The 14,711-nt window shown below is 40.1% G+C and overlaps 1 protein-coding gene across 1 annotated transcript in view; it reads right to left on the bottom strand.

Moving 5' to 3' along the window:
- Positions 1-4,509, bottom strand: part of Ipk2 (Inositol phosphate kinase 2) — a 121,184-nt gene extending 116,675 nt beyond the window's left edge. The window contains exon 1 of the mRNA XM_083141822.1: positions 4,400-4,509. Coding sequence (XP_082997948.1) covers positions 4,400-4,417 — 18 coding nt within the window. The 5' untranslated portion in view covers positions 4,418-4,509. The remainder of the gene's footprint in view (positions 1-4,399) is intronic.
- Positions 4,510-14,711: the final 10,202 nt, after the last annotated feature.

Consider the following 14,711-nt stretch of genomic DNA (forward strand, 5'->3'; position numbering starts at 1 on the left):
AGACCCCATAGACTACCCTCTAAATACGTACTTGTAAACGAGATAAAATATTTTGAGAAGGAAATTAAAACGAGCTTTTTTAAAAGAATACACTTCATAATTGTCCAGAGTCCTCTGTTATCTTCTCCCATGTCACTGGAGAACCTTAAATAACATACAATACGCCAATCAAATATGTATTAATGGTTGCATATGAACCATGTATGTATACTCCAGCCCACTTCTGGTCCTGACCGTACAGTACAGGAACAGTAATGCTTTATAATTTAAGCTTGTCTTGCCGTAACGATATTCAACGCCGAGTGTTTATTTTATATTTCTTTCTAATTTTAGATTTACGTTGTGGACGAGCAAAAGTATTTGCTAATGGTAATAGGTGCAAGGCCGACAATAGTTGAAGCAAACATGGAAAAACATCACGCAGTAAGTATTGTAAGTAATTAAGCGATAATTGTGTCTTAATTATACCACATAAAACTCGTCAAAAGCTTCCAAGACTATTCGCGATTAAAATTACCACACGAGCGCTAGTGTCGCTTCCAATATGGCCGCTCTATGTTCACGTTCAGTTAGTAGTAGCGCGTGGTCATAGCTGTTGTGGAAGAAACGTTGCAGTTACGTGATATATTTTTTAAATATTGCGAAAACGTGTGAACACCAGGAACTGTGACGGAAGGTGAAGCTGTGCTGAGAAAGAAGCATTTAATTATGGTAGACAATAATAACACGGAGAACGCAACTATGACGTACTAGTCCGTCAAGGCAGTGTTGCATCATCTGCCAGAGGCGCAACCACGAATTTTTGTCAGGTGGGGGGCGGGGGGCAAGTACCAGGATAAACTACCAATAATAATAATAATAATAATAATAATAATAATAATAATATAGTAGTAGTATCAAAGACGTTATTATGCTCGTAAATCACGTAAAAAGGGTGCTAAAGCATTTGTGTTGGCACAAAGGAAACGGTTTGAACTTTATTTTCAAATCGTTTAATTTCACATTAATAATGGAAAACAAGCACAGAAACTGTAATATTTTGAAGACAAAATGCATGATAAATGCATTCCGAATATTTTTTTACACATAACATGTATAACTTTCACGTGCAACATGTGTTTTACACATATGCAACATGGGGCGACGTAACATAAGAAAATACATGTGTAATATGCTAACACTAATTGTGTACGTATCCAAAGCTTGTTTAATACATATGTGCACAACATATATTATTTAAATAGATTACATAATCAATTCATCCACGCTTCTTTCCCTCAAAACAACTGTTTATGCATTTAAGACAAAATAAATTAATGGAAGTGTTATTTCTCTCTCTGGTAATTTGCAATGCACTACAGAAAACAACAATGTATTGCCAGCAAAGCGAGCAAGAAAATATGCAGATACAAGTTTTTGCAAACTGAAAACAATGTTGATTTAATATTGTGCAAATAATTTTCATGGGGCGCCATGGCATTCTCTCTTTTACAACTTTTTAATTTTGATCGGTCGGCTCCCAGGCCCTAGCTACGGCTCTGAACTTGATAAGACTAAGAAAAGCAGGCATTTCGAGCGAAGTGAGCAAGAAAATTTTACGAAATTTATTTTAATTTGCATAAAATTTCAAATCGAGGGGGGGGGAATTGCCTCTCTGTGTCCCCTGCAGGTGACCTTGGCCGTCAATTTTTGCCCCCTAGAATCTATTTCCGTCCATGGTTGTGGGGGTAATGCCCCCACTGCCCCCCCTGTGGTTGCGCCAATGTCATCTGCACCTCATAGCAATTGACCTGTATTTGAGAAGCTAGGTCAGGAGAAGAATGCAAATATGTAGTTACCATGACCTCCTTGATGGCGCAGTGGTAGCGTCGTTGCCTTGTAATCAGTGATGTGCCGTAGACTATAAGTTTACGTCTACATGCTTTGTCTACACGTAATCTACGCGTAGATTACATTGTGTTGTAGTTTACATACACTACGTAGACAATCTAAAGTGCATTAAAATTAATTTTCAAGGGTTTCATGAAAGGAAAGTGACATTTTCAACTATATTGGTTCCTAACGAAATGAAAAGAACCCTATTTACGACAAAATTTCTCTTCTCTTCTATTATCAACTATGGAAGAAGATAAATAGTATGCAAAAAACAACAACAGATGGCAGTCGTGAGGCAAGAGTAGCCCTTTTCCCATAAAATACTAGAATGTTTCCTATCTTAAGTTTCTTCCTAGGTGAGAAATTGTTCGAATTTGGAAGAAAGAGTATGAAAAGTTCTCCTCACACATCAGCAATTGATACGCAGTATAATTTTCTTTTAATTCCACGGCGCCCTTTGCTAAGTTATCACCTTTCGCCATGTTGTTTACATAGATTACGTCATCTACGTGTATAAAATAGTCTACGTGTAGAATGTAGACTATCGTTGTTTACGTGTAGACGCACATCACTGCTTGTAATCAAGGGGTTCCGGGTTCGATTCCCGCTGGAGGCATATAGTTGTTAGGATCCGACTTTAAACTGTAGGTCCAGTCCCTATTAGCCTTACTGTGCATCAAGTGAACTTAAAACACCAACTCAATCAATCAATCAATCATGTAGTTAATAATAATCACAATTTCATGACCAGGCTATCTGCACTGAAAAAGCACTGAATGAAACAGCAATATTAGCATGCACATTTTCTTTTTCTGGTTATATTTAAGCCATTAATTCATTCTCAAGCTATAAAGTACAATTTCAAACTTTACTAGCCTGGTAATATATAATCATCTTTGGAAAAACGAAGCGAGCATTCTTAGTGATTTTCTTGCCGCTTTTAAGTATAATCTCCCACGATAGACTTCGATCAATCAAGTCTGTTTCACATGATTTATTTACTCATTTCACTTTGTTGATTCCTCTGGGTGGAAACATGACAATTGGTCACATGTTCTGACCCATAAAACGATTTGCAGCACAGTTGATTCTTTCGCACCTTCCCCATGCTTTGAACAACTTAAACAGAGCAGTGTCCTACGTAGAGTAGTTTCAACAAATTCCACCAGATGGCATATCAGATAATTTGAATCGCAAATAATCAAAGTTACGATAAGAATAACAAATATATCGCAACTTTTCAAGTCTAAACTTAAGGTTTTTTTTGTCTCGATAGCATCGCAATCATCTATACATCTTCCTCAGTATTGTTCGAAGTCAATGAAAGTTCGCAAGACTAGCTCTCACATATTCTAAGTACTATACTTAATATAGTATAAGCACTAGAAGCGCAATACGATGGAAAATGATATAATGATGTATGCTTACATACAACAGTCATCACTAATACAGCATAGGAGTGGTATGCATTTAAACTTTGTAAATGTAAACAGTACATACAATTAAAAAATAATATAGCCACACGTAACGTATTCAAATGTTAATTAACGTGGGTCTAGTATTCGATAATGGCAACAGATGCCGTGATAAGATACATGTGAGGAACGCCCTTATGCAGAGGTAAGGATTAGATTGTGAATATGTAGCTTTGAGTTAACAGCGCCTGTGAAAATTTATGCGTACGCCCCCCACAAAATGAACTCATTTACCGTTTTTGAACTTAAAATGTTGTTCAAATAGAGAAAAAATCATAATCGAGAGGTATTTTACATTGATTGATTGATTGATTTGGTCTTTAAGACCACTTTATGCACAGTAAGGCTAATCGGGACTGGACCTACAGTTTAAAGTGGGATCCGAACCACTATGTGCCTCCACCGGGTATCGAACTCGGGACCCCTTGATTACAAGGCGACAACGCTGCCACTGCGCCATCGGGGAGGTATTTTAGAGGGGGGATGTATTTACCACTTTGGATTTCCCCGAGTGTTTTGCTGCTTTGATTTAAAATTGTTATTTTCTCAATTTCGGGGGAGGGGGCTGTAGCTCTTTCATTCCCCCCTCTGCGTGGACACCACACATTCTCAAACTCGATCAGTTGGCCCCAGTGGTGGAGTGGTTTACACATCGCGCTACGACGCCAGGGGTCCCGGGTTCGAATCCTTGCCTGGGCATGGATGTTTGTGAGTGTCCATTCATCAATTTCATCAAATCATCACCCATCTTCGCAAATTAGTCAAAGGTGACACAAGAAACGAAGTAAAATAAAGCAAATCAATCAATCTCGGTCATTTGTGGAGGTGGTGTGATCATCACCACTCTCGACTACGTTGAGGGACGAAATTGGTGCAGGAACACACACAAAGGAATAAGAATGCCAACGGCAAGGCTCAATCCCGGAACCTTCGGAGTCAAGATCTTTCAAAGCTTTCATCCATATCGTCGCGATTAATCTAGAAAAGAAAAAAACGACGTAAAATGTACAGTGTCGTACTAAATTTTTATATACAAATATACTACATACCTGCATTCTTCGATCCATTCACACAACTTTATGCTGAACGAGCACATGCACGTCTGATTGCAAGCACTTGTACAAAACAACTGAAAAGGAGTTACGAGCGTTTATCAGGGACTGTTACGTAAGGACAGCCCGAGGCAAAATAGCTTGATTCTTATTGGCGGGAAAGCGTCGCTTAGCCTCCACGTTATGCATTGTTAGCAGCTTCTGAATGGGAGTGTGTCAGTTCCATCTGTTAGCAGGATTTGCACTCTCGGATTTAAATGTCTCCCACATTCGTCTGTTTCTTAATCTTCTCGTTTCCTTTCACCTGTATAGTCGTTACTGCTGTCTGTGCTTAGTGTTATATGTTTCTAAATATATTGAGATACGTCTGGTTTGTTAGTGCAGTGTTGCCAGTGGGCATAGGCGTTACTTGGCGGGGGCAAGAGGGGCACTTGCCCCTTCAAAATTTTGAGGTTGTTTCAAAAATTACAAGTTAACATCCTGAGACCTGAGGAGCTAAATAATAATATTTGTGATTTCGCAAATGGATTAGTTATTTAGCAAATTATCCTGGACACTATTTTTATGGGATGAAAAACTTTTAGACTCTGCCCCCCCAAAGGTTAAGCCTGAAGTTCGTACCTGTCCCCAAAGTTAAGTCCCAAGTTACGCCCAAGGGGTCCCGGGTTCGATACCCGGTGGAGGCACATAGTGTTTCGGATCCCACTTTAAACTGTATATATTGTTTCAACTTCAGAGTGCGGTGGTAGGGGGTGACCCTTTCTGAACAAGGACGTATTTACGGGTGGGTGGGCGGGTCCGGACCCCCCCCCCCGAAAGACTTACCAAGTACAAAAGTTAAATAATGAAAATATGCGTTGTTTAACTTTTGTTGTATAATCGAGGGTTTTTTATTTCAAGGCAGTAGGTATTTAGTTTTTAGAAGTCCTTTTATTAACATTAATTTGATGTGTGTGTGTGTGTCTAAACACAAGCTAACGCAGTACAATCACTACTTTGGTGCATAACATAAACATAATTATTTTATTGGGAGACCAAACTATCCTACCGCACTGTGAGAGACGTATTAAGGGGCGAGGCCCAACGGTCCGAACCCCGCCCCCCCTCATGAAAGACTTACCAAGTACTAACATTAGCTAAACAATGAAAATATACTTGTTTAGCATTTGCTGTATAATCGAGGGTTACTTATTTCACCGAGCTTTGAATGACAGTACCAAAGATATTAATCTGAAACTAATTTTCGGCTAACCGGATCTAACATTCTTTCTTGTTATTTAATAAATATTCAATTCTTTATCTATTTGGTACTGATTTCCTTGCCAGGGCAGTTGCTTTTATACAAATTTTAGCGATCTTAACTATTATCCGTACCAGCTAACTGTAGACCAGTTGAACGAGAACTAGTCTCTGGGCAAGTAGTGACGCGAGACGCTTCACCAATGAATAGTGAGAAAAACAGGATTGTACAGGGTGTCCGGCTTAGACCTTTAAGATTACAAAGCAGTATAACTTTAGTTACATTCAATTTCAAATGAAACTTATTGTTTGTATGGGACTGGCAACTGTGGCCATTTGCGAGAATCACCAGTACTTCGAGTTGACGTGACGCGCATGCGCGTGTAACGCATGCATAAATTCCAATATGGCGGAGTTGACGGTTCAGCAGAAAGTGTTCTGCGTTCTTTCACTGGCAGAAAACAAATCAGTGAAGCTTGTTCAACCTGCTTTTCGACGTGAATTCCATCTTCAACGTCGCGACAATGTTCCTTCCTATTTGAGTATTTCTAAGTAGGATAAACAACTAAGAGAAACTGGAAGTGTTGTGTCAGTGGGCGTGAAGTACGCGAAGCGGAAGGTATCAGAGGAAAACATTGCAGTGATTCGCACTGCATTCACAAGAAGTCCAAGAAAATCAAGAAGACGTGCAAGTTTAAAGCTCAACATTCCTCGATCTACTATCCATGACGTTGTGCACAAAAGGTTACGTCTACGGGCGTACAAGATCCAGTTACATAAAGGAATTGATCCTGATGATAAGCCTAAAAGACAGACGTTTTCGGGCAAAATGTTAACCGAAATTGACAACAACAATGTTTTTCTGAACAAAGTGTGCTTTTCTGATGAAGCTGAATTCCACACGTGTGGCAAAGTTAACAAGCAAAATTTCCGTGACAATCCTCATGAGTTTCGTGCAATTATGAGAGACTCGCCAAAATTTAATGTGTGGTGTGGGTTAATGAAAGAGAAGATAATAGGCGCGTTCTTCTTTACTGAAGAAACAGTGACAGGAACGAATTATTTAGACATGCTTCAGCATTACCCTGTGCCTCAAATGCCTCCAGAAAACATTTTCCAACAAGATGGAGCCCCGGCACATTTTGCTATCATTGTACGAGAATTTCTCGATGAGCATTTTCCTAGAAGATGGATAGGAAGAGGTTCTAAACCACTTACTTGGCCGCCTCCACGCTCGCCTAGAGTTTTTCTTCTGGGGGTTCATCAAGGACCAAGTCTGCAGTATGCCCGTCGCGAACTTGGAAGATCCGCGTAACAAAATTCGTCAGCCGATTAATAATGTGACCCCTCAAATGCTAGTGAATACCTGGACGGAATTGGAATATCGGTTCGACATCTGCCGTGCCACAATGGGGGCTCATATCGAGGTTGTGTGAAGTGATGGTGCTGGGATAAAAAAAATGCATGAGTGTTTCTACCAAAATGCAAATTTTGGTAATAAAATTGGTTTTTTCTACAGAATTATGCTCTTTTGTAATGTTAAAGGTCTAAGCCGGACACCCTGTATAATGGGCGACGGGAGTTTTCCAGATTTTCTTCCTCGCTATGCAGCGTTGCAAACTTTTGAAAAGAATATTACCGAACGCACATGGCAAACGGACAATATTTTTGTATCCAGGTCCGTACGATTAGTTTAACAATTTCTTAGGGAAATATTAGGAATAAAACTGCAAGAGCAAATTTTGACAAGCCTTGCATTTAGCTTGCGGACCAAGGTCCGTCGAAGCCCACTTTCCCCCGCTCTAGAAGGTCTGGTCACAACACGCCTTTTTGTCAATCCCCGTGTTTACAACCTCAGCAGGGTTCTGTGACGTCATCGGCATGTTACTCTCTGCGTGTCTGCTATTTTCAGCACTGTAAAGCATGCAACGCTCTTGTTTTTAAGAGGAAAATCACATACTGAAGAGCATCGCAAAACAACTTACACAGAATACATGAAAGTAATGGTATACAGAAGAATTATAAGTACGAAAAGCATAAACTTACCCACGGCTAGTGCTGGAAAGAACTGGAAGAGCAGCAGCTCTGGGTCCATTGTTTTTGTTTCATTTGCTTTCTATTACTTCCACCTAGATCCGAAACTATAGCGACTATTTTATACCCAGTTACCCCAACCATTGATATAATATCAAACAACAAAGCCTTGGTCATAGCCGTATCAAAGTTATAGTATAGCTACTGGCTGTTTCCATTCACCTGTCAATCCTCGAAGCATTGCAACCCGAACATTTCTATGGGGACCCAAAACTCTGTCATTTTAACTGTCGTAGCACACTCGTCCGTTAACATTCATTTCATCAAACAACAGGACACTCAGATTTTCCACTTCAGTCAAATACTGTCCCTCCTGTTTCATAATATTCAAAACTGGTGCAAGAATTCCCGGTGGGAGTCTCAATTTCTGCGCCCAGCGACGAAATTTTGCAATGCTGGGTAATGGAATTCCGACCTCTGATCTCATGTGGGTATACAATCGTTCACTGATCGCCCTTTGTGTTAATGCAGGAATTATATCTTCCTGTTTCCACCTCTGCTTTCTTTTCCCCTTAATTAACATGTTGATTTCAGTAGCGTGCCCAAGGGGGGGGGGTTAATGGGGGTTATAACCCCCCTCTTTCGACCAGTATTCCTAAAAAAAGAACGTCAAAGGTAGGAAAATATGACAAAATGAGAGCTGACTACCAAGAAAAAGTATGCATAACCCCTCCCTTTCGAAAATCCTGGGCACGCCACTGGTTGATTTGCCCTGGAGCAAAGGTTTTGCTCAAAATTTGTCTCACTTTTTTGTTCACGATAGTTTTCGCTTTCCTCCGCTCCCTTGTTTTTAAAGCCACTTTTGACTTCAATACCTTCTTATACCTTGCTTGCCATTTTTGCAAATTGATTTTAAGGTTTTTGATTTCCTCATTACAATTATTTATATCTGTCTTTAGCTTTTCATTTTCCCCACGAAGCACTTCCAGTTGTTTTGTGTTTTCGATTTTTCACTTTCTATTGAACAAACGAATGACAACACAGATAAAGGCTTTTGTTCTTCAGGTGGCACGCTGCTGTTCACAAATAATTGTTCACGTACCTTAGAGAGAACCCTTTTCCTAGCACATCTTGCCTTTGCACGTCTTGCACGAACGCTGTTGTCGTCACTGACCTGCACGTGTGTGACTGGAAGTAACAATGCAGGAATGGCATCTTTCTTCAGTAATTCCTAATAATTCCGATTTTAAATCGCGTTCGTAACATTCTGGTGAAAAATGTGAAGAGCAAATACTCTAGTTAGAACCTGAAATCTGTCTTTTCGATAACATTTGCTCTCCCAGATTTTTCTGAACTTCTCGTTGGGAGGAAATTTATGGTAAACAATATCAAAATTTTTAGTTTTCCTGAGATAGTTTCGATATGTGCTCACAGCATAGTTAGACATTATTATTATCACTCACACTACAATATGAAAAACACAACAAAATGACTAAAAATACACGAATACAAGAGCAAGGAAAGAACACAGAAACACGTTTCCCCTGCTAAAACTAGCGGATACTAAACTTTCCCCAGCGATCTGTCATGTCTATGACATCACAGATTTACAACCTCCTCTAGCCTGGTGCAAATTCTCAGAAATGTGGCTGTAAAAAGTGTAGGAGGCATTTTTGAGGAAAAGCGGACGAACAACATTTTCTGAATGTAATTGATGTGCTGATTCCGAATATTTTGTTTGCCACTCTCGATTTTGATGTTATGTGCTTCAAATCGCTAAAAAACAAAATGGCGGCCATACGAAATGAGCTCCAAATAACTTTTGAAGGAGCAGAAACAAAATAGTGATCTTGGTGTCAAACATTATGTTTTTGGGCATGCTGAATACAAACATTATGTTTTCTAATCTGAAAATTTAAGCTATGTGCTCCAAATCGCTAAAAAACCAAAATGGCGGTCATACGAAATGAGTTCCTAATAACTTTTGAAGGAGCAGAAAGGAAATAGTGATATTGCTGTCAAACATTATGTTTTTGGGCATGCTGAATCGAAATATTATGTTTTCTAATCTGAAATTTTAAGCTATGTGCTCCAAATCGCTAAAAAACAAAATGGCGGCAATACGAAATGAGTTCCTAATAACTTTTGAAGGAGCAGAAAGAAAATAGTGATCTTGGTGTCAAACATTATGTTTTTGGGTATGCTGAATCGAAATATTATGTTATCTAATCTGACATTTTTGAAAATTGTTGTAGTTTTTTCCTCTTTTTTAAATAAAAGAACCACAAAAATGACTAAACCTGTAATATGTATACATTTGAAAAGGCCTGCACTTTTGAGCCATCATCTTAAGATGTTTCTTATCAGTTCCTCCAGAACATTGCCACAAACAAAGGATTTGGCTACTTCAGATATTCAAGATACTCTCCTCAAAGCCGAAACACTGGGCCAGGTAAAGCTAGACACCTTCGTGAAGGAAAGGATGATGGCCCCTGGTAAAAGTCACACACAAGTCAAGTTAAGTGATCCTCTACATAAGTCAAATGCAAAGACCTTTAAGTCCCTCTATGAAGTTCAATTTAGAGTAAGTGGCAAGGAAACAATTTTGAAAACTGACAGGAATATTCTCCAGCGCCTCGTAACTGCATATGAGGCAAGTCGTAATGTGGATCTAAATCACATTTTGTGTCATGAACTAATGCCAAATCCAATCTCCCTTGTCAACACAAATGGAAGTCTGAGAACAGGAAACAAAGCCATTCTAGTATGTGATAACCAAGGATGTAATTTGTCCACCTGATATATCAATTCCGTCTGCGTCATGCCTTATAATACACTCATGCTCATAAATTAAGGATAATAGAGGTTTTGGTGCTCCACGATACAGCACTGAAACAAATTAGTTGTGGGAGCACAGACACATGTTGAACACACAAGAAAGACATCCACATACCCTGTTTAACCCTGTTTATTGCAGAAAACGTGAGAAAAACCAAAGAGCGCACATATGATACAAAGCAAGGGAGATTGTAAATTGTTGTTCCACAGTTCTTCGCGCATGTGCACAGGTTTCAGTATGGAATGTGATGCTCATGCACATTGACACATGCAGTACAACGGCTTGGCATACTCTGGAGGAGGTTGTCGAGCAGCTGCTGGGGTTATGGTCTCCCATTCTTGCACCAGTGCCTGTCGGAGTTCCTGAAGAGTCCGAGGAGGTGGAAGACGTGCGGCGACACGTCGGCATAGAGCTTCACAAGCATGTTCGATTGGGTTGAGGTCGGGGGAATAGGCAGGCCACTCCATTCGTATGATGTCTTCTGTTTGAAGGTACTCCTCCACAATAGCAGCTCGGTGTGGTCTGGCATTGTCATCCATCAGGAGGAACGTAGGACCGACTGCACCTCTGAAAAGACGAACGTAATCTTGCAGAATAACATCCCGGTACACCTGACCTGTTACAGTACCTCTGTCGAAGATATGCAAGGGTGTACGTGAACCCAGGATAATGCCACCCCACACCATGACACCACCACCTCCATGCTGGTTCCTTTCGACGATGTTACCGGGTCGGTATCTGGTTCCTGGTTCACGCGAGATGGTTACACGACGAGAATCGGTGTTGAGACTATACCTGGACTCGTCAGTGAAGAGTACCTGAGACCATTCTTCCATTGTCCATGTCCTGTGTTCTCTACACCAGTGTTACAGGCTACTCTGTGACCATGTGACAGTGGAATGCAAATTGCAGGCCTCCGGGCGAATAAACCGTGCCTGTTGAGTCGTCTGTACACAGTCTGTCTAGAAACAACTGTTCCAGTGGCAGCTGCAAGGTCTCGAGCAAGGCCCCCGACAGTACTCCGTCTGTGTCACCGGGCACTTACGGTCAGATACCTGTCTTCTCGTGGTGTTGTACACTGTGGACGTCCACTGCTGTAGCGCCGAGACACGTTTCCAGTCTGTTGGAATCGTTGTCATAATCGTGAGATGACACTTTGTGGCACATGGAGAACATGTAACACGACCTGCTGTCTTTGGCCCGCCTCTAGCCGTACAAGTATCCTTCCCCTCCTTACATCATCAATATGTGTTCGTTGAGCCATTTCACACACGCACTCACCATTAGCACAACCGAACACAACTGCACACTTCCTATTGGCACTGTACCCTGGTCAGCAGTTTCGCTCCTGTGAGTCATTGGTCTGCTTACAGCGCCACCACACACTGGATCAACGTCATAGTCAACACAGGTTCTTTGGTACAGTACCCGGACATCATTTCAAGCTGCAACGTGCACACCAAATATTTCTTTGTACAAGATTCAGCATTATCCTTAATTTATGAGCATGAGTGTAGATGATCAAGCATTAGTTGTTGCACTTGGAAAGCCTGCAGGAGTTTTTAAACTTTGGTCAACTGGCAGATGTATTTCTTAACCTTGTTCTTTCTATGAGAAGAAGCTTTAAAAGGATTGATGTCACCTTTGATCGGTATAGCGCAACTTCAATCAAGGCTGAAACAAGGGATAGGCGCTTGAAACATGCTCATTTAGTAAGGAGAGTAATAGAAAATGAATCCGTCCCAATCCCCAACAAATTCAGTGACTTTCTTGCTAACTCGGAGAATATAAAAGATTTGGCCTGTTTTCTCTCTAATCATTTGATCGACAATGCTCCTGAAGACAAAATATTTGTGGTTTCCGGTGGATTTCACAAGGAGGATGACATACGAACAAACAATCGTGATTTGTCTATTGAAGGATTGCAGGCAAACCACGAAGAGGAGGACACGCGCATTGTACTTCACTGTCTTCATTCTGGTGCTGATAACATTGTTGTCTCAGCACGTGATGCAGATGTATTAGTGCAATTGGTAGCGTTATTTCACAAGATTAGATGTACGAAATTGTGGTTGCGAGCAGGAACATAAAAAAAGAAAAAAAAGAAAATACATTCCAGTACATGAAGTCTGGCAGAAGCTTTCATTTACGGATCCTGTCTTCGAAACTCTCATCCCATTCCACGCCATGACAGGATGCGACACAGTATCCTACATTGCTGGGATCAGTAAGAAGACAGCATGGAAAATATTTAACACTAATAATAATGATCTACTAAATCTTGGTGTTGACGAATTGAAACAAGAAACAGCACACAAGGCAGAGAAGTTCACATGCAAGTTGTATGGTGTACCGGATGCAAGCAGCTGTGATGAAGCCAGAGTAAAACTGTTCAGCAAAGGAAAAACACCACAAGCACTGCCCCCCCTCCCCCTCACTACCGATGCTCTACGGTATCATGTACAACGGGCCCACTATCAAGCCATGGTGTGAAGGCAGTCGGTCATACCAAAACCTGCGTTACCACCATCTACTGTATTGGGATGGAAAATGGATGATGGACAGCTCGTTCCAAAACTTCAATCGCTGCCACCAATTCCACAATCCTGCTACGACATTGTCACCTGTGGATGTTTGTGTGGTTGTATATCTGCTATATGTTCCTGCAGGAAAGGCCAGCTTGCATGTACTGCAGCTTGCAAATGTGCAGATACTGGCACTAAGGAGTGCATGAATATCCGTGACTAGAAAAATGTTATACTACTATTTTTGTAGGCAAAATAAGGTTGAATAAGGATAACGTGCGGATTTATCATACACTGGTACTGTTAATATTTCAATATGGTCTTATGCTTTGAATAATATTATTATTTTGCATCTTTACTTTAGCAATGTTCTATACTTTTTTCTGTATTAAAAACCTATTGTTACACAAGAATCACTGTTTTATTCCTACTTCTAAAAGTATGGATACTAAACATTGCATGGATGTACGTAGCCGCAATTTTGTTTTTTACCGATTTGGAACAAACAGCTTAAAATTTCAGATTAGAAAACATAATATTTGGATTCAGCATACCCAAAAACATAATGTTTGACACCAAGATCACTATTTTGTTTCTGCTCCTTCAAACGTTAATAGGAACTCATTTCGTATGGCCGCCATTTTGTTTTTTAGCAATTTGGAGCACATAGCTTAAAATTTCAGATTAGAAAACATAATATTTGTATTCAGCATACCCAAAAACATAATGTTTGACACCAAGATCACTATTTTGTTTCTGCTCCTTCAAACGTTAATAGGAACTCATTTCGTATGGCCGCCATTTTGCTTTTTAGCGATTTGGAGCACGTAGCTTAAAATTTCAGATTAGAAAACATAATATTTGTATTCAGCATACCCAAAAACATAATGTTTGACACCAAGATCACTATTTTGTTTCTGTTCCTTCAAATGTTATTAGGAACTCATTTCCTATGGCCGCCATTTTGGTTTTTTAGCGATTTGGAGCACATAGCTTGAAATTTCAGATTAGAAAACATAATATTTGGATTCAGCATACCCAAACACATAATGTTTGACACCAAGATCACTATTTTGTTTCTGCTCCTTCAAAAGTTAATAGGAACTCATTTCGTATGACCGCCATTTTGTTTTTTAGCGATTTGGAGCACATAGCTTGAAATTTCAGATTAGAAAACATAATATTTGGATTCAGCATACCCAAAAACATAATGTTTGACACCAACAACACTATTTTGTTTCTGCTCCTTCAAAAGTTAATAGGAACTCATTTCGTATGGCCGCCATTTTGTTTTTTAGCGATTTGATGCATATATCACCAAAATCGAGAGTGGCAAACAAAATATTTGTAATCAGCACATCAAATACATTCAGAAAATGTTGTTTGCTTGCTTTTCCTCAAAAATGCTTCCTACAGTCAGGATTTTCGAAAATTGTCCCAGTCTACTCGGCTTGCTCAAAAAGCGCGTTATGAACGGACCTTCAAAAGCGAGCGGCAAACACAGGTCAACGGACCTTGGTACGGACTAAGCTCTGGACAGTACGGTTGGCAACACTGCGCTTTCACCACTCGATTTTCCCTCTTCCTCTGCCGATATGCCCTGCTCCACAGTTAGCTGGGACAGGATATACATGCTAGGAAATGAATACATGCTTTTATATCTGTATTCTTA

The sequence above is a fragment of the Lepisma saccharinum genome, chromosome 20 (genome assembly GCF_977018435.1).
Source record: "Lepisma saccharinum chromosome 20, izLepSacc3.1, whole genome shotgun sequence".
NCBI lineage: Eukaryota > Metazoa > Arthropoda > Insecta > Zygentoma > Lepismatidae > Lepisma > Lepisma saccharinum.